At 49.6% G+C, this 24,671-nt stretch overlaps 1 protein-coding gene and 1 long non-coding RNA gene across 2 annotated transcripts in view; one reads left to right on the forward strand and one right to left on the reverse strand.

The window, feature by feature from the left end:
- Window positions 1-20,596, reverse strand: part of LOC112547379 (uncharacterized) — a 29,788-nt gene extending 9,192 nt beyond the window's left edge. Inside the window, exons 1-2 of the long non-coding RNA XR_003091118.3 lie at window positions 20,247-20,596; window positions 19,304-19,437 (exon numbers count right to left, since the gene is read on the reverse strand). This is a non-coding gene — a long non-coding RNA (uncharacterized LOC112547379). The remainder of the gene's footprint in view (window positions 1-19,303; window positions 19,438-20,246) is intronic.
- NPBWR2 (neuropeptides B and W receptor 2) lies at window positions 6,747-14,016 on the forward strand. The gene is made up of 2 exons (XM_006132479.5): window positions 6,747-9,234; window positions 9,758-14,016. Exon 2 carries the CDS (start codon window positions 10,400-10,402, stop codon window positions 11,396-11,398), a length of 999 nt encoding a protein of 332 aa, XP_006132541.2. The 5' UTR covers window positions 6,747-9,234; window positions 9,758-10,399; the 3' UTR covers window positions 11,399-14,016.
- Window positions 20,597-24,671: the final 4,075 nt, after the last annotated feature.

A 24,671-nucleotide genomic window follows, 5' to 3' on the forward strand; every position in this document is an offset into this window, starting at 1 on the left:
TCAATCTTTTGTCTGTTCAATCTTTTTATCTGTATAAATAAGGTGGCTTGGGTTTGGGATAGGGTCTCATTTTTCTGGTTGTATTAGCAAAGCGCTTTGCTAATAAAACAGAGTGGCCTACGAAAATTGTGAGTCTTGAGTCAACTTTGACCCGGACTTGCAGCTCTAAAGCTTGGCAATGAGTTTTGGCTTTGAATAAACCTCGGCTACGTCTACACTGGCATGATTTTCCAGAAATGCTTTTAACGGGAAAGTTTTCCATTAAAGCATTTTCGGAAAATCACGTTTAGATTGGCAGGACGCTTTTCCACAAAAGCACTTTTTGCAGAAAAGCATCCGTGGCCAATCTAGACGCGCTTTTCCGCAAAAAAGCCCCGATCACCATTTTCGCGATCGGGGCTTTTTTGTGGAAAAGAAATCTCTGCTGTCTACACTGGCCCTTTGCGCAAAAGTCTTTCAGAAAAAGACTTTTGCCCGAACGGGAGCAGCATAGTATTTCCGCAAAAGCACTGACAATCTTACATGAGATCATCAGTGCTTCTGCGGAAATTCAAGCGGCCAGTGTAGACAGCTGGCAAGTTTTTCCGCAAAAGCAGATGATTTTGCGGAAAAACTTGCCAGTCTAAACACAGCCCTCACGTTTACAGGACAACACCATCAGAACTAGTGACAAGCTGAATCTCTCAAGTCTGGCATCCTCGGGGCCTGACCGGTGCTGAACCAGAGAATTTGCCAAACCACGGGAAGTCAATATTGTCTAGCAGTATGACCAACACTTCCACTGCTTGCTGGGCTCTGAGAAGACACTTAGGGGTCCATTAGAGCTAAATAACAGCACAGAGCAGTGAGAGCCAGGACTGGTAGCCATAAACATGTTATGCAACTGCAGGAAACGTGTCTGCACCCATGCTAAGTGGACATCCAGCTAACTACAATCATTCCGGACCACAGATGTTGCCGGATCAGAGTGTGCCGGACTGGAGAGGTCTATCCTGTAGTTTCTCACCCCCTTGGTGGGAAGGATAAATCAGTGAATCAGTTCCCCCAAAGCAGGGCTGAAGTCCCTGGAAAAAGTTTGCAAACCTCCCTTTGTAATGAAACCTTAACCCTTCCTGTGCACACTGATCTCTCTGCTCTAACGATGTCTGTGTTATTGCTGTGGAGTTTATGTCTGATCGTCTGTCTCAGTGTCCGGCTGTCTCCTTGCCAGCCAGCACTGCAAGCAGAACTCTTTGGCTATGTCTACACTGGCATGATCTTGCGCCAGAGCTATGCAAATGAGGCTAAGCGTGGAATATTGCTGAGCCTCATTTGCATATCTAATGAGCCGCTATTTTTGCGGAAGAGGCTCTTGCGCCAGAAGGGGCTGTCTACACTGCCCCTTCTTGAGCAAGAAAAACCCTCTTGCGCACTGCTGTTACGCTGATTATTTTCAGGCATAACGGCATTGCGCAAGAGGGTTTTTCTTGCGCAAGAAGGGGCAGTGTAGACACTCCTTCTGGCACAAGAGCCTCTTCTGCAAAAAAGGCAGCTTATTAAATATGCAAATGAGGCTCGGCGATATTCCACGCTTAGCCTCATTTGCATAGCTCTGGTGCAAGATAGCGCCAGTGTAGACATAGCCTTTGTGTCTGTCTGTCTGTCTGGACTGGAGTGCTCGATGGGCGTCAATAGCAAACGCCAGGAGTTTGAAGGTGACAAAATGCAATTGATTTTAGCATGTGAATCTCTTTCCTCTTCCTTAAACAATTCAGTTTTGTTCCTTAACCTGAAAAAAGCCAGGCTGGACTAGTGTGGGTTGCTGGAAATAAAACCTGGCTCTGACAAAGGATTTCCCCAGGATAAAACTCGTGTCACACTTTTATTGTAACTTGTGTCACAACAGTGATCGGGGGCATTCTAAAGAATGGGTCAGAACAGTGTTAAATCACTTAAAATCTGTACAATAAAACAATCTGTACAAAGCCTCCTTCATGAGACACTCCGAATTCTTCCCTAGAGCAGGTCCACTTTCGGCACCCAGTCAGGTCTGGGCTCAGTGCAAAAACCAGGATCATGTGATCAACGCCTGTGTCCAGGGGCGGATATATGGCAGGACGAGCGGGGCGGCCGCCCCAGGCCCTGCGCTTCAAAAAGCCCCGCGCATGCGCTGTGACAAAGGGGGGCCCTGCAAGATTATGCTGCCCTGGGCCCCGCAAAACGGTCATCTGCCCCTGCCTATGTCATAATGCACACACACAGGAAGGGCAAATTGAAGTTGCCCAAGGTTTAGTCGAGATTTAAACATTTAATTTCAGTGACATGATTTCTGAGGAGAGGCGGAGGCAACTGGACTTATTTAGTCTGTAGAAGAGAAGAGTGAGGGGGGGATTTGAGAGCAGCCTTCAACTCCCTGAAGGGGGGATCCAAAGAGGATGGAGAGAGGCTGTTCTCAGGGGTGAGAGATGGGAGAACGCGGAGCAATCGTCTCAAGTTGCAGCGGGGGAAGTCTAGGTTGGATATTAGGAAAAACTATGTCCCTAGAAGGTGGTGAAGCACTGGAAGGGTTCCCTAGAGAGGGGATGACAGCAGGACTGGGCTCCAGATAAGGTGGGAGGGCAGCTTCACTCTCCAGGGAGGGGCGGGGCCTTGGGTGGAAGGGGTGGGGCTAGAGGTAGCCAGCCCTCAACTCTACTTGGTGTGCGCCCCCTGCTGACAACCCTCACAGCTGCCTGGAGCACACTTTTTGGCACTCCAGCTGCGATTTAATAGGCCTGGGCTTCCAGCTGCTATCCCTGCTGAATTGCTGGGTCTCAGGGCAATTTCACCCTTTGCCTCCCCTTCCGGTTAGCAAGCCTGGGGGGTGGAATCTCCATCCTTAGAAGTTTTCAAGCCTCAGCTTGACAAAGCCCTGGCTGGGATGGTTTAGTTGGGATTGGTCCTTGTATGAAGAGCAAATGGGACTTCAGCTGTTTTCAAACTACAGGTCTCTACCCGGGTGGTGGGATGTCGGGCGCTGGGTCTCCTTGCTGCAGGGGGGTCAGGTGACCAGTGGGGTGGGGGGAGGAGGGCCTAAGGCAGCTCCCTGCTTGTCTTGGCACCACAGACTGTGCTGTGCCCCAGAAGCGGCCAGCAGCAGGCCTGGCTCCTATGTGGGGGATGGGGCACACAGGGCTCCATGCACTGCCCCTGCTCCACGCACTAGCTCCACACTCCCATTGGCTCAAGGTGAGCCCCTCCTGCCCCAGCCCTGAGCCCCCCCAAGTCAGACCCCCCAAACCTCTCCTCCTCAGCCCCTCCCCAGAGCCCACACTCCAGTCACATGATGGTGGGTCACGGCATCGAGCATTTCCTTCAACTGGGTCATGAGAAAAAACGTTTGAAAACCGCTGGCCTAGGTGACCTCCTGAGGGTCTCTTCCATCCGTTATATTCTCTAACTCAGTGCCATCCAATCCACTGGGGTGTCCATCTGAGCGGAAGGGTGGACACAGGACAATGGGCAAACAGGAGCATTTCGTTTCTATACCTGGACTCAGCTTGGTGGTGCCTACGGGATAGGGATAGGCCGGAGGGCTTTTCGGGGCAGTGCTACTATTGATAGTGCTGTCCCAGGACCTCTGGGGGCAACGAGCAACATCGACAGTGCTCCGTGTCGCTAGAGCAGTGGTCCCCAACCTTTTGAAGCACACAGTCACTTTCTGAATTTAAATGCAACCCAGGATCTACCTCAAACCCAAATATCTTGGCCCCACCTCCTTCGTGCCTCTTCTGAGGCCCTGCCCCTGCTCACTCCATCCTCCCATCTCCCTCCCTTTCACCAGGCAGGGGCAGAGGGTTGGGGTACAGGCTCTGGTCTTGGGTTAAGGAATATGGAGTGTGAGGGGGGCTCTGAGCTGAGCCTGGGGAAGGGAGCTGGGGTTCAGGGTCTCTAAGGGTATGTCTACACTACCCCCCTAGTTCGAACTAGGGGGGTTAATGTAGTCATACAGAGCTGCAAATGAAGCCCGGGATTTGAATTTCTCGGGCTTCATTTGCATGATCCCAGCCGGCGCCATTTTTAAATGCTGGCTAGTTCAGACTGCGTGCCGCGCGGCTACACGCGGCACGAACTAGCTAGTTTGGATTAGGCTTCCTAATCCGAACTAGCTGTACACCACGAGGTTTGGATTAGGAAGCCTAATCCCAACTAGCTAGTTCGTGCCGCGTGTAGCCGCGCGGCACGCAGTCCGAACTAGCCGGCATTTAAAAATGGCGCCGGTCGGGATCATGCAAATGAAGCCCGGGAAATTCAAATCCCGGGCTTCATTTGCAACTGCGGGTGACTACATTAACCCCCCTAGTTCGAACTAGGGGGATAGTGTAGACATACCCTAAGGGAGTTTGGGTCCAGGGGGCTCAGAGCTAGGGCAGGGGTGTGGGGTGTAGAGGGGGTACATGATTGGGGCTGGGGTTCGGAGCTGGCTCCAGCTGGGCACTGCTTACCACAGGGGGCTCTGGGGTGGTGGTGCAGTGGGGCTAAGGCAGGTTCACCCCTGCCCTGGCCCTGCACCGCTCTCCAAAGCAGCCAGCAAACTCCTTCCATCCCAGGTCCTGTTGTGCCCCCTCCCCCGCAGTCTGTGGAGATAGAATATAGGGTGGGAGAGGGGCACCCTGACATCAGCCCCCTTCTCCTCTCCCTTCCCTGCTCTGTATCTCATGCAGGAGGCTTCTGGGGGTGAAGCAGCTCCAAGGCAAAGGGCAGGAGATGTGCAGCAGTAGGGGAAAGGGCAGCTGAAGTGCTGTGCTTGATCGCCTCAAGGCCAAACCAGTCAGGATCATCTGTCAGAGGCTCCAAGATCTACCGGTAGATCCCGATCGACTGGTTGGTGACCACTTCCAGGGCTGGCCTTCCCATGAGGTGAACTGAGGCAGCCGCCTCAGGTGCCAGACTGGGGGGGAGGAGGGGGGCGGGGAGGGAGCCACTAGGTCCCAGAGTTACGTGTTACTTTTATTTTTTGAACAAGGCATTTTAAGTTGTTAGTTCTTTATTGGGGTAGGTAGCAGAGCAGTCCCATGAGAGGAGTAGAACAGGAAGAAGGCAGAATTGAGACCTTGCAAATTTTGGCCCAAGCGAGGGAGCATGGGGGCATCATTTGAGCTCCCCACCACAGGTGTCAAAGTGCTGTGGGCCGGCCCTGACCACTGCCCTAGATCAAACGAGTCCTTAGGAAAGAGAGAGCTCGTGTTAATGCAGCGCTCTCCAGTGATCGGGAAGGTGGCAGGAAACGTGCAGAATGCACACACGAGAAGTATCTGCCTCCACAGTGCTTCTCCACACGCTGCCCGCCTGTCTTTACAGACACACAACGAGAAAGAGAACATTTAACCGGCTCACACAGGAAGACTTAGACAGTTCTTATTTGATAAAACAGCAGGGCCCGGTACACTTCAGGCGCCTCTTAGGCAGACTGTTTTCCTCCGTGATGAAGGCACCAGCATCACAGGACACCAATTCAAATGACAATGGACAGCTCAGACTGTGGTCACCCACAGCGAACTGTTTACCCGTCAGCCTTCAAACTCTCCTCTGCCTTTCAGAAACAGCCAATCAGGTTCTCTACTGCCTTCACTGATAAGGCACATGTATTTGGAGAGAAAACAGTGATATGAACCAGACTGGAGAAGCTTCAAGAATTCAACTTCTGTCCATAGCCCCAGAAAATAACATGATCCTGTCGGAGGGACCAGGACAGACGACTAATTCCAAGGGTATGAAGTCAACTTCCATGACGAGACAGAGAGTTGTGTCATTTGGACAGGGATCCAAATTCATCCTTGGTGGCTTTCCATTCAGGTTAATGAAGCGACACTAAGGATAAATATAGCCAAATGGATTAATTTTTTTTAAGCGTGTGAGTCTAAATTGCTGCTGAAAAATTTGTGTGCAGTTCTGTTGTCCCTGTAGTCGGGAAGCGGTGTGCAAAAGTACTAGTATGCATTACTGTTGTCCATTTGCATGTGCAAAGTTCGGATTTTGGAGGTTTATCTTGGCTATTCACATTTCACCACTCCTTAGATATGGTTTTTTCCCCATAGGAAACTGACCCTTTGAACAGTAAATTCAGTGGTATATTTTGAAATATGCCTTCTGCTCCAATTCTGTTTCTCTAGGTCAGATCTAGAAAATAGTTCCCAAATTCTGCATTTTCACTGTGCCATTTGAATCACATAATATATTGCCTGAATCCAAGCCCATGTTTCTAACTGGACTGTGGATAGCAAGTCTGTTGCCAAAAATGAACACCGCTGCAGATAGTGAATACTATACCTAATATTATTTTCATGGTTTTGCAAGTAACGATGGTACTTTTTTGTCTAAATTTTAACTGAGGGAGGGGGAAAGAAAGGGGAGATCATATAAATGGAAGAAGAGGAGATACGAACTAAGGACCCCTGATTAAGTGGTCCCTGATTTTTGATCTCTCATCTTGTAAATAAACTGAATGACTCCACTGAAGTGAATGGAATCCCATTGGTGTGAATGAGGTCTTGTCTACACAGGAACACGTTGGAAAGTTAATCCAAATTAACCAAATATGTGAATTTGAAGTGGATTAGTTGAACTGACTTAAACCTACATGGCAATACCCTCATTCGGAATTAAAGAGGCATTAATTCAGTTCACTTTAATTCTCTCCCAAAGTGAAATAAGTTATATCTAATTAAGGCTACTAATTCTGAATAACAGAATTTAATGTGATTTAACTAATTCACTTCAAAGTCACACTTTTGGTTAATTCATATGATCTTTCCCCGTGTACACAGATTCTGAGAGGAGAATCGGGTCTCAAGGCTCTGTTTCTCTTCCTTTTTCTACCACTTGAAAACCTCAAGATGGTTTAGTTGGGGCAGGGATCAAGATTTTAGTCTTTTGGGACCGTGCCTAGCACAGTGGGTTCCTGCTCCATAGCTGGGAGCTCCTAGGTACTATTGTAAACCAAAAAAATAAATCAACATCATCTTCTTGCCCACTTCTCTTCCTTGGGGCTGGGATGGTCAATTTCTTCTTATGACATTTTTCCAGGGTATTCTGATGATCTTCCTAATCGTAGGATGTTTGACTGCCCACTGACTAGTCAAGTTTGTGATTTACACAGAGCACTCATTTGGAGGTAGATGTTTCATGTGGCCACTCCAAGCCCATTATACCCAATCTTGTCTATGTTAAGCACATTTGCACCAGTGTAGATAAATCATTCCCCATGTATGCTCTTCGGGTACGTCTACACAGCAGTGTTATTTCGGAATAACTGGCGTAATTTTGAAATAACATAGTGTGCATCTACACAGCAAGCCGTTAGTTTGAAATAATGTCAAGATGGAGGACTTCTTACTCCAGTTTCTGTAACCCTTGTTTCATGAGGAGTAAGGGACGTCGAAGGACGAGTGTTCTTCCTTCGACTTATTCCTGTGTAGACAGTGCCAAAAGCCGAATTAATCTATTTGGAATTCAGCTACGCAATTGAAGTAGCTGAAGTTGCATAGTTTAATTCAACTTTTGTCCTGCACTGTAGACATGCCCTTATAGACTGTGATCCAGCATCCTTAACCTCCTCTTTGAGAAACTAAATAGACTGACTTTCTGGAGTCTTACTGGAAGGCATGTTTTCGAGTCTTTAATCATTCTCACGACTCTTCTCTGAACCCTTCCCCATTTAATTCAGTCTCGGCAGCTGCCTAGATGGCTGTCAGGAAAGAATCATTGCTCCCCTCAGTGTACTCTTTATTCTTTTCTTCATGACAGAGAGCATCTGTGTTCAGCAGAGAAATACAAAGTTACCTTCAGGATTTCTATACAGTGAATGGAACTCCAATATCCACCACATAGCCAATTACCCTGCATGACCTTAAGATGTTACCTTCATGTCCACTATAAAACACCGCTATGCACAGGCGTGACTCCATTCCTGCTCAGTTACTGGAATGCATCCAAACTTTGTTGTGTCCGGGAAAATACAAATATCAGGAACATGCCCTCCAAATAGCCACCCGACTGGGATCAAACCTGCTCTCCGATATGTGGGACAGTTCCTAGCTCATGTTAACACGAGACATTGGTGTGAACCAATGTTCCCTCTAATCCTTTTCATCCATGTGCAGAATACATTTTTATGTGCACTGAGGCATGTGAAATGTGCATGATCAATAGAAACACAAAACCTACCAGTGGGAGCTCTGCCAGTCAGCTGGGCAGCATTTTAATATCTCCTGAGTGGCCGTGAAAGCTCACAGCTTACAGGAAACGCTGAATTGAACCCCATTCTGCAAGAAACGGTGGCTTCATCTCACGGCCCAACAGTATTGGCAAACACCTTGCCTTGGAGAATCAAATGGTATTTTGACCGGTGATTAAAATACTCTTTTAACTGGCATCAGAACAAAAAGGCAGGCAATTTGGGCCTAGCTGGTCCATTGTTAATAGACTAGAGACCTTTTTCACTCTTGATGGTGTAAATCTGAGGCAATAGCATGCACATGAACAGTGTTACACCAGAATAAAATCAATCGAAGAAGAGTGGGTCCCGTCGTTGCTTTTTACACAGACCTGTGCAAGTAAAGAGGACAAATATGTTTACATTGAGGGGGGGGATAGTTGTGATGAGTTTCGTTCCTCCTAAATGAGTCTCCTTCATTTTGCATTGGACAGCATCTCTCTCTGATGAAGACTTTTGCTGTGTTTCATGCCAGGGCCAGATCTCTAAGGGGTGTCAATCCACTAAGATCCACTGACGTCCTGTCTTAGCAGCTGACCGTCAAGCAAAGTGTCTCACTGAACAATCTGTACCATTGTCTTTTGCGCTCATACCTGGATGCCTTACACCAGGCAGAACAGCCAAGTGACAGCTTCCACGTGAGTGGAAAGCTTCCACATTTGAACAGTCTCAGCCTCACAGCTCTGGTGCTGCTTGTGCATTTCAACGTCCCCTTCATTCCTGAAGTGTCTCATCTGATGTTGTTTTTTCAGCATGAAGATTGTTTGCTATTGAAATAGCGAAGTGCAGCCATCACCTTGATTTTCCAAAGTGGTGCTTGGTTTCTGATCAGATCTGCACCAACATCAACAGCGGCAGATAGAGCCAATTGTCAGGACTGACTGGTAACGTCAGCATAGCTTGAGACCCTCCCTCCAACTCAGATTAAAGAGAGAAGAGACTGAACAGCGGAAGGCAGCAAAGTGCTGGAGAACACAACAAGCTCCCCCCGGCTTTTGCAGGTAAGAGGAACAGACAGCTTTAGCTTTGTGTGAAAGATTCTAGCTTGGGTATGCCTTTGATTATTGTTGTGTACTGGCAAAATGCTGCTGCTGTCTTGGACTTTTTTTTCCCTTTGCAAAGCCTGCAGAGGAGTTGGGAAACCTTTGCCCTTTGTGGATTTGTTTCCCTGCAGAGGAATTTTGGAAAGTGCCTGGGGAAAATAATAGCCACAAAGAAAGCATCAGACAGAAAGATGTAAATAGACGGGAACTGCTCCCGCAGTTATTCTACACCTGTGTTTGTTTGCAGGAGCATCTTTTCCTCCTTTTTTTCCTGTATAAATATTGAACTTTTGGGACCGGTGGCACCGTTGTGTGTGTGCCGAGTCTCACATACTATTACACTTTTATTGTCTTAGGGATGTTTTTGCTACTGAATAAGGTCTGGGGCTAAAGTTAGCTGTACTTGAGAGTTCTTTTCTTTTCAGACAAGCCCATTCAATCACAGCTTTTGTTTTTTTGTTTTGTTTTTTTCTTTTCGCAGGGCTTTAGGAAGCGACCGGGTTGCCTGCAGTGGCCAGATTCCCACTGGATTGGGCTGGAAAGCAGAATCCCCATTCACTGGAGGTAAAAAGATTGTGGAAGCCCCTTGACCCAGAGGAACAGACGCACTAAACACTAAAGTCTTCCCACTGGCCGGGGCAGAAAAGCAAGTGGCAGCAGTGTAAGTAACGGCAGCAGACTTCCTGTGAATCCCCCGCTCGTAAATCGTTTGCGGGGCACAAAGCTTGCCTGGGTTGGCTTCCCTCCCACCCAAGAGGGATCTTTGCTCCAGCTGATTCATCCTGAACAGCCAGACCTCTTGAGCACCGCCCAGCAACCACACAGACTGAGGTGCGCAAGACTGAAGAGCTTTTGTGGGTTTTTTATTTCCCTTGCTTGCTTGGTGTGAGGAAGCCCCAGTTTTACCAGCAGGGCTTCTTTTAATGGCGTTTTGTTCCCCCCCGCGGCTGAGCTAAACATTTCAAATTTTACAAGGTGACTAGACACGCAGGTTCCCGCCTTCCTTCAGAAAGTCCCTGCTCTCCCGATGAACTGTGAACCTCGCTCCACCAGCAACAAGGAGCTCTGCCTGCCAAGCTCTGCAATGAAACCAGAACGCCGTTCCTGATCCGAGGAAGCAGGCATGGGAAATCACTCCCGGGAAAGCAATCTGACCAGCCCCTGCAATGATACGAATGACTGCAGGGATCTGGACAATGGCACGAGGTCCAACTTCACCTTCCATGACCAGTCTACTGATTTTTATGTTGTCCTCCCCATCATTTACTCTGTGATCTGTGCAGTGGGGCTCACGGGCAACACCGCCGTCATCTACGTGATCCTCAAGGCCCCGAAGATGAAGACTGTCACCAATATGTTCATTCTGAACCTGGCGATAGCCGATGACTTGTTCACTTTGGTTCTGCCCATTAACATTGCTGAGCACCTTTTGCACTACTGGCCCTTTGGAGAAATCCTCTGCAAGATCATCCTGTCCATAGACCACTACAACATCTTCTCCAGCATCTATTTCCTCACGGTGATGAGCATAGACAGGTACCTGGTGGTCTTGGCCACCGTCCAATCCAAAAGGATGCCCCATCGCACCTACCGCGCAGCACGAATTGTCAGCCTATGCATCTGGGCCTTGGTTACCATCATCATTCTCCCTTTCTTCATCTTTGCCAACGTCTATGTAGATAACCTACAGATCAAGAGCTGTGGTCTAAACTTCCCCAAACCCGAGAAGTTTTGGTTCAAAGCCAGCAGGATCTACACCCTTATCCTTGGCTTTGCCATTCCCGTGTCCACCATCTGCATTCTGTACACCATGATGCTGTACAAACTGAGGAATATGCACTTGAATTCAAACGCGAAAGCCCTGGACAAAGCCAAGAAAAAGGTCACCATCATGGTCTTCATCGTCCTGGCCGTGTGTCTCTTCTGCTGGACCCCCTTCCACCTGTCCACCATCGTGGCTTTGACCACTGACTTAACTCAAACCTCCCTGGTCATTGGGATCGCCTACTTCATCACCAGTTTGAGCTATGCCAATTCATGCTTGAATCCTTTCTTGTACGCTTTCCTGGATGACAGTTTCCGGAAAAGTTTTAGAAAGATGCTGGAATGCAGAGCGGCTTAAAAGATGGGCCGTGCCACTCTGTTCCCTTCCCTCTCGTGGCTTTGCAGGGGCGACCTCGCAAACTTTTCCGTGTCTGGCTGAAAAATAGACAAGCTATACGTCTTGTTTCGTTAGGCTTTTTGTTGAATGACTATGTATGTCTGTGCTGTTTCTTTTGCATTTTCATAACTAATAATAAAGTTTCATCTTCTTTGTATGACTCTCACAATCAAAGTGGGGGGAGGTTGTTGTCTTGTTTAGGGGGCACATTCTGAAATACTGAAGGCAACCTTTTTAGAAAATGTACTCTTGCCATCTCATGGTCTTGTGTTGCCACCTGCTGTACAATCGCAGAAGAACCGGGTCGCTCAAAGGGCTGAAGCTATCACGCTAAAAAGATCAGCCTTTTAAAGGTGTGCTTAGCTTTTTGTTATTAATCTACCTGCTGTAGGCCAAATTGTTATAATGCTGTAGGAGGAGTTGCCAGATACATTTCCACATTATAAAAATGGACTTTAATGATGAGATAAAATGGTGCATATGAAGAAACCTGCATCTGTGTGTGTGTGTGTGTGTGTGTGTGTGTGTGTGTGTGTGTGTGTGTGTGTGTGTGTTGGACATAATTTGATTTCAGAGGAGAGTCTGTTTTCCCCTAAGATTTCGCCTTACCTCATCTGCTCACGTGAAACAAAGTAAAAAGAAGTGTCTGAAAGTTGCAATATCTGAACTAAACAATATACAAATATTGTGGTGATAATTTGTGTAGTAGCAATGCCAAGAAGTTTCTTTTCTTTTTTAATGTTTAGAAAGATAATCTACGTTCAAGTGTGTGATGAAATAAATGACCTTGAAAAAGTGTCTGGTCTTTCTACTAGAAGCAACATTTTTTAGGAAACATGGTTACCTTACTCATCCCAATCATCGCTGCCATGTAAATGTCATGTCACCTGATTTATAACCCTGCATTGTTTCTTATAACAGAGCAAAGACATGCTACATATCACAAGAACAGCCCTAGAAAAAGTGTCACCGAGAGACTTTCATTCCACCCAGCAAATGCTTAACTTGAAACAGGTGAGTTGATCTGTTAATATTCATATTTATTATTTGTATTATTGTAGTGCTTAGGAGTCTTTGTCATGAGCCACGGCCCTGCTGTGGTAGGCACTGTATCATCAATATCTCAGGGAGAAAGGAAGATCGATTTCAGGTAGTAAAAGAATTGCCAGTAAAAGAGCTTCCCCCTTCTAAAACTAGGCTGGTGACACTTCAGCACCCAAGTAAAGTGCTCTGAGCTCTGTGGATGAAGAGTGGTTATTAGAACCTTTCTGCAGGTCCCCGTCTGAGGTGCCCTGATGCAGTCCAGGAGGCAATCAAAAGCTAAGAGCAACATAACTCGAGCATGTTTTAGTGCTAGTGTAACCCACACACCTGGCTGGGCATGGTTCACTGTCCCATGTAGTGGCATTTAGACCACTTACAGAGAGACAGAGAGAGAGAATGAGTCTGCTCTACAGCTGGCTTTTAGCTCAGGCTGTAGACGCTCATACGCAAAGCTCCAGAGAGCCCAGGTTTGGTTCTGCCTGGCAGCATGACACTAGGATGCTGGATAGGTCTACCCTTCTGTGGGCATGCAGACGTGAACACAGCATGCCCAGCTGGCATGGATAGGAGCAGCAGTGTAGACAGAGAAGCATTGCTTAGACAAGCAGAGTGCCCAGCATACCCCCTGACCCGTTTATGTGCCCTACACTACGCCTCCCATAGTGACATGGTTATTTTTAGCAGTGTGGTATCCTGCTGCCATGGCCGGATCCTTTCCCAGCTGCCTCCCCCTAGCAGAGCCTTTCCATGCTGCAGCGCAAGCATCGGCATAGCTTAAGAAAGCCCAGTGAGAAAAATCTGTTGCTGATCAGTTTCATTGAGTTTTCCTTTGTGCTAGTGTCATGGGATTGGCTCAATTGGGATACCTGTTGGTTCTCTACACCTTTCATTATTCACTCAGTGCACAGTCAACCTGTGGAACTCCTTGCCAGAGGATGTGGTGAAGACTAGGACTTTAACAGGGCTCAAAAAAGAGCTAGATAGATTCATGGAGGTTAGGTCCATCAATGGCTATTAGCCAGGATGGGTAGGAATAGTGTTCCTAGCCTCTGTGACAGGAGACGGATCATGTGAGGTTTAACTGTTGTGTTCCCTCCCTCTGGGGAATCTGGTATTGGCCACTGTTGGCAGACAGGATACTGGGCTGGATGGACCTTTGGTCTGACCCATTATTGCTGTTCTTATATGTTGAAACTCTCTAGTCCGGCACTCTCTGGTCCAGCAACATCCGTGGTCTGGCATGATTTTAGTTGGGGGTTGTCCACTTCACTCGAATGTAGCCAAGTTTCCTGCAGTCCGGTAAAGTTTGTTTACAGCCACCAGTCCTGGCTCTCAGGCTGTGTCTAGACTGGCCAGTTTTTCCGGAAAATCAGCCGCTTTTCCGGAAAAACTTGCCAGCTGTCTACACTGGCCGCTTGAATTTCCGCAAAAGCACTGACTTCCTACTGTCTGAAATCAGTGCTTCTTGCAGAAATACTATGCTGCTCCCGTTCAGGCAAAAGTCCTATTGCGCAAAAATTTTGCGCAAAAGGGCCAGTGTAGACAGCTCAGATTTGTTTTCCGCAAAAAAGCCCTGATGGTGAAAATGGCGATCGGGGCTTTTTTGCGGAAAAGCGCATCTAGATTGGCACGGACGCTTTTCCGAAAAAGTGCTTTTGCAGAAAAGCGTCCGTGCCAATCTAGACACTCTTTTCCGCAAATGCTTTTAACGGAAAACTTTTCCATTAAAAGCATTTCCAGAAAATCATGCCAGTCTAGACACATTATTATCTGTAATGTGCCCATAATGTCTTCTAAGAGCCCAGTAAGCTGTGCAAGTGTTGGTAATGTTGCTAGACAATATTGCCTTCCTCTGATCTGGCAAATTCTGTGATTCGGCATCGGTCAGGTCCCGAGGGTGCCAGACTAGAGAGGTTCAGCCTGCACATCTCTATCTTCCCTCCCCTGCATGGAAGGCAGTGTTTAAGTGCAGAGTACCGTGGTTTGGGGTTGGTGCACAGCATTGCTAACAATCCCACCCTAACTCCTAGCTCTGGTGGCAGAAAAATGACATGTTGTGGGAAATTTCCACATTCCCAAACCAGATCCCATTTTGCATGGGAATGAAAAGTTGAGATGACAAAAAAAAAATGTGCAAACTGAAAAATTCGAAAAGGTTTTAAATCAGAGATACTGAAACAGAAAATGTAGACATTGCCGTCAAAACAAATTGATTTGATGTGTTAGTGACGTTTGTCATTTCAGTTCTTAGTTCTTACAGGCAGAAAACTGAAAAAAAATATCCAAAACATGTTTTCTGTGCAAAATGTCAATTTCAACACTTTTCCAGTGGGAAAATTTTGACCAGCTCTAATTAGCAAGTTGTCTCACAAAACAGATGTTGAATCCTTAGCTGAGCTGATCCTCATGCTGCACTAATTACAGGAAAGGGCTCAAACCTTAATCCAGGGGTTCTCAAACTTGTGATACCTCTCAGTTGCTCGCGACCCCCCTCTAATTTGTTTGTGATCCCCCTCTAAGTCACTCGCGACCCCCCTGGGGGTCGGGACCCACAGTTTGAGAAACACTACTTTAATCCAAGATAACTAAGTGTTGTGCTAGGCATGAATCATTAGAGAGCAGAGAATTTTTTCTCAGGTGACTGGCTGGTGGGTTTTGCCAAAATACTCATGGTCTGACTGACCCCACGTTTGGGGTCGGGAAGGAATTTTTGATGGGTCAGATTTGCAGCGGTCTTGGGGGTTGGGTGGGCAAGGTTGCCTTCTTCTGAAGCCTGGAGCATGGGTCACTTGCTGGTTTCAACTCAAACAGAAACTGTGTGTCTATTACAGGAGTGGATGGATGAGGTTCGGTGAAGCAACCCATCTCCTGGTCTCGCACTGCCACTGCTCTGACTGCTAGGCATGACTGCTCAAGCTATGAGTCTAAGAGGGCTTTGTTTGGGGAGGTTGTGTTGTTATGCCAACAGAAAAATGACTTTGTGTGTGGGCTGCATCTAAGCTAGAGGACTATGCTGGCACAGCTGTGTCAACATAGTCTCTGGAGTGAAGATGCACCCTCACCTTTCATATGAAAAGCATTTCAAGTCCTCAGGTTTGCAGAGAAAGAGCTAAAAACATGACCTGAGTGCATCCTCTAGGCTCAGAAAGCAAAGACACATAAAAGACCCAAAAATAAATTATGTATTTCTTTTTCAACTCATTATTTTAAGCCAGTCTCATGATTTTTTTTATTTGTCTCCTGATGCTGGTGCACCTGAGGTTGGCCGTGTTCCCAGGACAAAGAATTTTGCACTGACATATCATTGCTGGGAGACTAAGTTTCATTTTTGTTATTCCAGGAAATTAAGGAGGAGGCAGCAGGTGGCAGGAGGCTACGGAGTTAGCAGAAGGTTGTATACATTCTGGTTGATACAAGTGGCATGTAGACAATATTTTTGTCCCTCGGTAAGTAACAAGTTTCTTTGTGAGATTGCTGATGTTTGACAGGCATACACCATGCATCTGGGTTTTCCTGGATGTGACCTCTTTCAGACATCCAGTTTGGAACACCAGAAAAATCACAGATTTTTTTTAATATTTCCAAAATCTGCTCAGAGGAAGATTTGAAGACCAAAAAAGAGGTCATGACTGGGAAAACCTGGGTGGCTAGTGATCCTACTCATGACCTCCCTACACTCACCTTGTGACCCCTTTCTGAGTTGGGAGCCCGCAGATGGAGAAAAGCTGTACTTGGGTACTCCCCAATAACCCTGAGGTCCAACATAGCCAAAAGTTTCTGGTAAACGATTTCCCGCGATTTCCACTCAATAGGTAGGGCTCTACCAAATTCATCATGCATGCTCATCAGTTTCACCACCAGAGGTTTTCCAGATTGGACAATCCACAATTTCAGAAGTTTGCCTCAGAAATGTCATGACATTCTAACCATGTGGACCTTAATCCAAAACAGGATTGTGCGCGGTGGGGGTGAGAAGTTTCCAAAGTTGTTTTGCAAAGGGGGTCCCAAAAATGCCACCTTCGCTTCTGTGCAGCCCTCAGGACAGGTGTAAATGAGGTTCCATCCTCATTTCTACACTGCCTCTCAGGCTATGTCTAGACTACAGGCTTCTTTCAAAAGAGGTTCTTTCGAAAGCATCTTTCGAAAGAGCCTCTTTCAAAAGATCGCGTCTAGACTGCAGGCGGATCTTTCGAAAGAGAAATCCGCTTTTTCGAAAGAGAGCACCCAGCGAGTCTGGATGCTCTCTTTCGAAGACAGCCTCTTTACATTGAAGAACGCCTTCTTTCGAAAGAGGAACTTTCGAAAGAAGGCGTTCTTCCTCGTAAATTGAGGTTTACTGCCATCGAAAGAAAAGCCGTGTTCTTTCGAAATAATTTCGAAAGAACGCGGCTTGAGTCTGGACGCAGGGGAAGTTTTTTCGGGAAAAGGCTACTTTTCCCGAAAAAACCCCTGAGTCTGGACATGGCCTCACTGATCTCCCCCACCAAGAGTGACTGTGTAGGGGAAGGACAACTCCTGTCTCTCCTCAGCCTGGCCAGACTAGCAGCTGGGTGCCCAAGGCTCCTAGCAGTATGGGGAGATCGGATTTTACGGTGCAGGGCAGATTTCACTTTTTTCACAGCTGTGAAATTGATAGGGCCCTTGTCAGGTCTTCACGGACCTTTTTCCCCATAATGATCTGCACTTGATGGTAGATTCCTTTAGAATGTTCTGGCCATGCTACGAACTCCAAGGGGAGGTCTTCAATCCACGGCATGTGCTGTTTCTGTCTTTCCAGCAGCATGGATTAAGGATGCCGGCAGCTCAAGCTCTGGTGAAAAAAGCATGAGGAGGAGGCCCTCTTGGTCTTTTCAAGTCTTCAGCAGATCTGTGTGCGATGGCCTATGTCTTGTTTCTTTTCCCTGCATGGTGGATTTCATCATCAACTGCTCTTGCCCTGTTGATAGCCTTGAATGATCCTCGTCCCTTGGCCAGCAGTTTTGACTTCAAGGTTGGCAGCATCAATCAACCCTCTCCCTGGGCTTCAAGTTTTACATTCTGTCCCTTTGTTGTCAGCCTGTTCCTGATTCTGAGATGTCAGCGCGTTCTCCCACAACAAAACCCTGTGGGGGCTCCACGTTTTCCCTTTGACAGGACTTGGACTGTACCATGTTGGTTGTTCCTTGACCTGGCTCCTCCCATGCCTTGCAGAGGAGATCGAGGCTCATGTGGGGCTGCCTCTCATAGAACGGGGGAAAGGGGCAGCAAGGGATAAACCAGGCTGGGTGATGGGGATCTGAGGCTTTGGCCTTCTGGCTGGTTCACCAATTGAATTGCAGATTCACAGAGTGCAACACAATGCGCCATCCCCAGTGTCCCCACAGAGGGAAGGGCCTGCAGCCCCCTCTGGTTCCTGTGAATGGCTCAGGGCTTATCACACCTCTGCCCGCTCCTCCTCCCCCATGGAGGGGAAAGGGTCCTGGATCCCCCCATGAAATGGGTGGTTAGTGTAAGAGCCTGGGTCCTCCCTCTCCACTGGGCACATGCCTCCCCCAGGATCCTCCAGCTGTCAGAACAAAGGGGTCCATACTCTTAGGCAGCGGCGGATATAGGGCAGAGCGAGCGGGGCGGCTGCCCTCAATAGGCCCCACGCACGCTACTTCTGGTCAGCTGCTGCCGAGGCGCCTGCGCGAAACGCTACTTCTGGTTGGCTGCTGCCGAGGCGCCTGCGCGAAACGCTACTTCTGGTTGGCTGCTGCCGAGGCGCCTGCGCGAAACGCTATTTCCAGTCAGCTGCTGCCGAGGCGCATGCGCGAAATTGTGCGCCCCTGGGTCCTGCAGAACTGCCTTGGGCCCCGCAAAATTATCATCCGCCCCTGCTCTTAGGCAAAGGCCAGCCCTGCTCTCAGACCTGTGGCAGCTACTGCTGGCAGAACCTCTCCTGCAGCCGGGACTCCTGCTGCACCTTCTCCAGCATCTTCCCCGGCCAGTCTCTGGTTTTCTGCTGTCTCCCCATTCAGAGCTGTCTGGCTCGGCGGGGCAGGGTGCCAGTGCAATGGGGCATCCCCTGGCCAAAATGGGGAGGACGTGACTCCGGCTCACTCAGCTCAGTGGGGCTGTCAATCCGCTCCTCGTGCCCAGGAATCTGGAGACCCACCGTGTGCTCAGGCCGGTCAGGGGGTTGGTCTGTTGGCCTCTTCGCCCCTTGCTGGGGTCTATCCCGGGATAGTGCTCTAGCAGGCTGCTGACCGGAGTTCCTTTCTCCTGCCTGCTCACCCCTCTTCGGCAGCCCTGCCAGTCGCATTCCCAGCCCTTTGGTCCACCCTGCTGCCGTTAGCCGGCCAATCAGCAGTGGCTGGCAGTGCCTGGATTAACCCTTTGGTTTCTGAGCTAGCGTGTGGACAGATACGCTCCATGGAAGGCTCGCTTTGAAACTCTTCCTCCAGCTGGAGCAGGTTCTGTAAGGGCAGCGGGGCAGGATCCCAGTGGCGCAGGCCTGCTTCCTAACCCCGCCTGGCTCCATGGGGGGCTCTACAGCCCACCAGAGGCACCCTAAAAGGGGCAGCCCCTGCAGAGCCTCGGACACCTGCTGACAGGATGAGATGGAGCGGAGCTGGCGCATCACTGGGGCCCTGACGTCCTCCTGTCTCACGAGAACAAGGGCGGGTCAAAGGTTTGGCTGCCCCGAGGAACCAGGAAGGATTAAAGGCAACTGGCACCCTGGGATGGATTCGTCTTCCTCTCTAGTAACCTCCAGAGCCAGACCCCCCCCCCCACATACACCCCACTTAGGAGGAGCCCCTGCCTCCATTCCCTCATCTCCCTATGACACCTGTTCCTTACCAGCTTCTCGCTGTCCAATTGCTTGGTCTGGTGTTGGTGGCCGTGTTCTTCCACTCCCATTGGGGTGCATCCTAGAGAACAGGGCTCTCTAGGGTGGGTGGAGTGTCCTTGGTGCCTGGGGAGGGGGGTTGATCCTAAATGGAGCAGGGGGAGAAGGAGAGAGACAGACTCATCCTCCAGCTGGGGCCAATCTCAGAGTATTTGGTGAGTCTCAAGAGGGCTCCCATCACCCAGTGGGGGACAGTCTCAGAGGGGAGGTGGATCGTCCCATTGCCTGGTTTCTGTCAGTGTCACTTTTCTATTGGGGCCCATGTCCCAGGGGGTTTCCTTACTGCTGGTGGAGCAGCTGTTTGTAGATCCAGTAGATCCCCTCCCTGCCAGCCGGCCGGTATCCATGGCTCAGTCACTGATGAACAGTTGCAGTGAAGCCACCAAGCTCCCTAGTTTGGGGAACGGTGCTGAGCTCTAATGGAAGGGAAGGGGGGGGGCTCATCAGGGAAAGCTCAACAGGATGTTGACAGACCCCTCGCCCTTCACTGGCTCAAAAGCCCTTGGTCAGAAGAAGGGAATGACTGTGAGGACAGTCCCCATCCTCCCCCCCAGTCTCAGTGCTGGTAGAAGAGCCGATTCCCTTCGGGCCCACCTGGTTCTCTCGGAAGGAGTCTCCATCTCCTGGACCCCCTGGTGGCAGCGGGGAAGTTTGGGCAGGGGATTTGAGACTCTCACTCCTCAAGCCAGCCAGGGCCCTGACAAAATTCCATCTCCTTCCCCTGTCCCTGAAGAAGGAAGAGCCCTACACACCCCGATGGCTCTGACCAAGGATGGCCCACTGGGGTGCAGGCTAGAAGGACAGACTAGAAAATGGGTTTCCAGTCTCCCCTTTCCAGGTCCCCCCATCCAGCACTAAGGTAAAACTGCTCCTGCCTCTCCTGACCATGCTCACTTCCAAGATGTAGCAGAGCCTGCCTGTGTCTGAGGACTCTGCCAACAGGTGCCCCAGCCTGGCCTGCCTGAGGTCAGACAAGGGCTTGTGCAGAGCCCACAAAGGCAGGAACAGCCATGGCTCACAGTTGGGAAGTTGGGAAAACTGATTCCTGTTAAAAGCCCCCTGCTTGGCCAATCAGCATCAAGACTCTAAGAACTGGGAGGCTGAGAGGTCTCAGCAGATGTCCCAAAGGATGGGCCAGGTCACCACCAGAGGGGATCAGTCTCAGAGCACTTCCACCCCACCTATGTGGGACGGCCTCCTACAAAGCCATAAGGGGTATCTCTGAAGTCACCTCTGTCCTGCCTGGCTGATGTCAGGGTCTCTCTGTGAGGTCACCACCTCCCCGCCACTGTCCTCCAATAGGCTGTGGTCCTGTAACAGGCCTTTGTGATGTCACTACCACACCCACCCTTCTGCTACAAGGCTGATGTCCTGCCCTCGCCAGCCCTTTGGGACTCACTGACTCATCAGAATAAAGTGCTCTCAGATGAGCTGCAAACCAACCATTGCTCATCGTCAATATTCAGGCAAGTATTGGAGAAGAACTGGAACAATAGAGAGAATCAGCAACTGCCCACAGACAATAACGGCCGAGAAGCAGCACGATCAAATATGTGATTGTTTGTGACTTAAAGTGATTGCTTGGCCTTAAAGAGAACAAAAGGACCCGAGTCTTCCCTGTCAGTACCTACTGCTCTGCCAATCAACATCAAGATTCTGAGACCTGGGAGGTGGGGAAGTCTCAGCAGAAGTCCAAAAAGATGGCCCAGGTTCCAGGCTCTGAGTACTCTTGCACCTCTTTGTGAAGGCCTCCCACAGAGACAGCAACTCCCCCCCCCCCCCCACCTTGATACACACACCTCTCCTTGGTGGAGGCAGGGAAGAATGGAAAAGGGAGAAAAGAATCAAGAGAAGAAGAGAAAGAGGGATGGAAGGAGGAAAAGGGAAATCTAAACGGACAAACCCCCAATGCCCCCAGCAATTCTGTGGGACAAAGTTTTAGGTAGGAAATCAAATCACTTTACCCTAGTGTTTTCTATGCCTAGAATTCAGCTGGCACCAGGTGGACCAGATGGGACAGGTTCTGAGGCTCTTACCTTCTAAACAGGAACTACAAAACCAGTAGTAGGAAAGGAGGATAAAACCCCAATGAGGTTGCTCTTCATACTAATTGTCTCTCAGTCCCCAAGAAGAGACCCTGAGAAGGGGTCTTGCTGTTGCAAAACCATAGGAGTCGCTGAGGTTGCCCCTGCCTTGCCCCTCTGTCCTGCCTGGCTGATGTCAGGGTCCCTCTATGTGGTCAGCGCCTCCCCACCACTGTCCCCCAATTGGCTGAGGTCCTGCAACAGGCCTTTGTGATGTCACTGCCACACCCACCCCTCCCTCGGAAGGCTGGTGTCCTGACCCTGGTCCGCCTCTCTGGATGTTTGAGCGGCTTCCCCGGGATCATCCCAGTTCATGACAGCTGAGTCTGGGGATCAAGCTGGCTGCACAGTAAGGGCACGTTGACACAGCCGGGCTGAAGTCGAATTAAGCTACACAACTTCATCTACGTCAGTTGTGTAGCTTAAGTCAAACTAGCTTAACTCAGCTTTTGACACTGTCTACACAGCAGGAAGTCGAAGGAAGATCACTCTTTCTCCGTCTTCCCTTACGCCAGTGAAATGAGCAGGGCTCGCCGAACCGCGGTAAGCCCAGCTTGCCAGCCGCGCTGTTCAGCGATCTACGCATGCGCAGATTGCCGGAACCCGGCTCTTCCGAGTTAAAATCTACTCGCCACGAGCGAGTAGATTGTATAATTTGTCGAGCCTTGGAAATGAGGGATACCAGGAGTTGGAGTAAGAAATCCTCCAGCTCAACATTATTATGAAATACAGGCAGTCCCCGACTTACGCGGATCCGACTTACGTCGGATCCGCACTTACGAACGGGGCTTTCTCGCCCCGGAAGACCGTATCCAACAGACCAGGGGCACCGGGCGGGTTCCCGCGCTTCTGAGGCTTTGCGAGAGCAAAGCCTCAGAGGCGCGGGGAACCGCCGCTGCTGCCGCCTCAATCTGGGTGCCTGTGGTCTGCTGGGGACCGTCCCCAGCAGACCACAGGCTCCCGGACTGAAGCCGCAGCCGCGGCGGGGTCCCTCGCCTCTGAGGCTTTGCCAGAGCAAAGCCTCAGAGGCTCTGCTCCCCGTGTCCCTGGTCTGCTGGGGAGGGGGGGGGGCAGCTAGAGTGCTCCCCCCCCCCCCAGCAGACCAGGCTTTTGTTTTGGACTCTGGGGCAGAGCAGCTGGGGCGCTGCCGATTGGTCCTGCAGCGCCCGCTCTGGGCACTACTGGACCAACCGGCAGCACCCCAGCTGCTCTGCCCCAGGTCCTGATTCAGCCGCTGCTGGTCAGTTTCAGCAGCGGCTGAATCAGGACGCCTGGGGCAGAGCAGATGGGGTGCTGCTAGGTTGGTCCAGTAGCACCCAGGAGCGGCGCTACTGGAGCAACCCAGCAGCACCCCAGCTGCTCTTCCCCAGGCGTCCCCAAGTCAGCTTCTGCTGAAACTGACCAGCGCTGACTACAGGAAGCCCTAGGCAGAGTTGCTCTGCCCCGGGCTTCCTGGAATCAGCTGCTGATCAGTTTCAGCAGCAGCTGACTTGGGGACGCCTGGGGTTCTTAAGTTGATTCTGTATGTAAGTCAGAACTGGCGGTCAGTTTCAGCAGTGTCTGAATCTGGACGCCAGTTCCGACTTACATACAGATTCAACTTAAGAACAAACCTACAGTCCCTATCTTGTACGTAACCCGGGGACTGCCTGTAAAGGCTTGTAGTGTAGATACACACTCTGTTATTTTGGAATCATGGTAGTTAGCTGCTGTGTAGATGTACCCTAAAACTCCAGAGGCTGAGCCCTAGGCCACACTAAGTTTTTCATTAACTAGTAGACTTTAAGGCCAGAAGGGACCATTAGAGCATGAAATCAGACCCCTTCACATCCCAGCCTTCCTGTAGATCATAGTAGCTAAGTTTTGATCCAAGCACACACCAGAGAGACATCTCGTCTTTATTGGAAGCCATCAAGAGACGGAGAATCTGTCACTCTCACTGTGAAATATTTGTGCTTTATTTCTAATATGAATGCGTCTGTTTTCACCTTCCAACCACTGGCCTTGTGCTGCCTTTTTCTGCAACATTAAACAGCCCTTTAACATGACATTTTCTCTCCAGGAAGACACTTAGACACTTCAATGAAGTCACCTCTCAGCTTCCCTTTATAGAAGCTAAACAGACCTGGGCTCCACTTGATAGCGCACAAGAAGGCGTTTTTCCTCAGCCTTCACAACGCTGGGCTCTTTGCTGCCCCATCTCCAATTTTTCAACCTCTTTTTGAAAAAGAGCAGGCTGCAGGGTCCAGTCTCAGTCTCACGGATTCTGAGACACCTGCCTGCCCTGCTCCCTCCTCTGGTCGTGTGACTAGTGATGGCTGTAGCCGTATTCACCACAGCATCCCCTGGGGGATCCTCTTGAGCGGCTTGCCCAGCATGACCCTAAATCCTTCTCAGAGTCCCTGCTTGCCTGGGGTCAGTTCCCCCTCCCGGGGGTGTGGCCTGCAGGCTTTGGGGCTAAGGTAGGACCCTGCATTTGGCTCTGGGAAAACCTGTTTTGTTCGCATGGGCCCAGCTTCCCAAGGGACCCAGCTCGCTTCACGTCACTGCCTTGGCCTCAGCCTTGTTTCCTACTTGGCTGGAAGTTTGTCACCCACACGTGGAACCAGCCGGGATTCTGTATTTTCGTCCAGTTCATTGATAATTATTTAAACAGTTAATCCCTGAGAGCCTCTGTAGACCCCCAGTGCCAAGCCCCTGCCCTTCGCTGAATCTTTTCCAGGTCCACTATCTGCTCTTTGAGATGTGCCAACCACAACAGGACAGAGTACTCTGGGTGCAGGTGTCCCATGGACTTAGATAGTGGCACGAAGAGATGGGAGGGGTGACTGAGACCCACACGTAGGGTGACCAGGCCCTGGTCTACACAAGGGAGTTCTTTTGAAATAACCCCCCTTATTCTGAAATAATAAGAGGAGTGTCCACACTAAGCTCGTTATTTTAAAATAATAAGCAGCGTTATTTTGAAATCTGTACTCCTGCTTTCCTCGGGGAATAACGCTTATTTCGAGATGGCCGTCGTGGGGACATTCTGCTGCTGCTATTTCAAAACAACTACTCGCCAGAGTCAGTCATAGGAATTACTCCCCAGTGCTTCCTGGGGCTCTAACTTGAGGTAGCGTGTCCACAATAACGGAGCCTGCCTCGGACTCATTTTGAGGCTCTTCCGTAGTGGGGACATGCGATTTTCATTTTCTTATTTTGGGAGTTATTAAGTTGAATGTAATTATTTCAA

Source organism: Pelodiscus sinensis, chromosome 17 (assembly GCF_052426305.1).
Source record: "Pelodiscus sinensis isolate ZL-2025 chromosome 17, ASM5242630v1, whole genome shotgun sequence".
Classification (NCBI taxonomy): domain Eukaryota; kingdom Metazoa; phylum Chordata; order Testudines; family Trionychidae; genus Pelodiscus; species Pelodiscus sinensis.

Coding starts and splice junctions, on each gene's coding strand:
- NPBWR2 (XM_006132479.5), top strand. CDS start 10,400: ATGGGAAATCACTCCCGGGAAAGCAATCTGACCAGCCCCTGCAATGAT.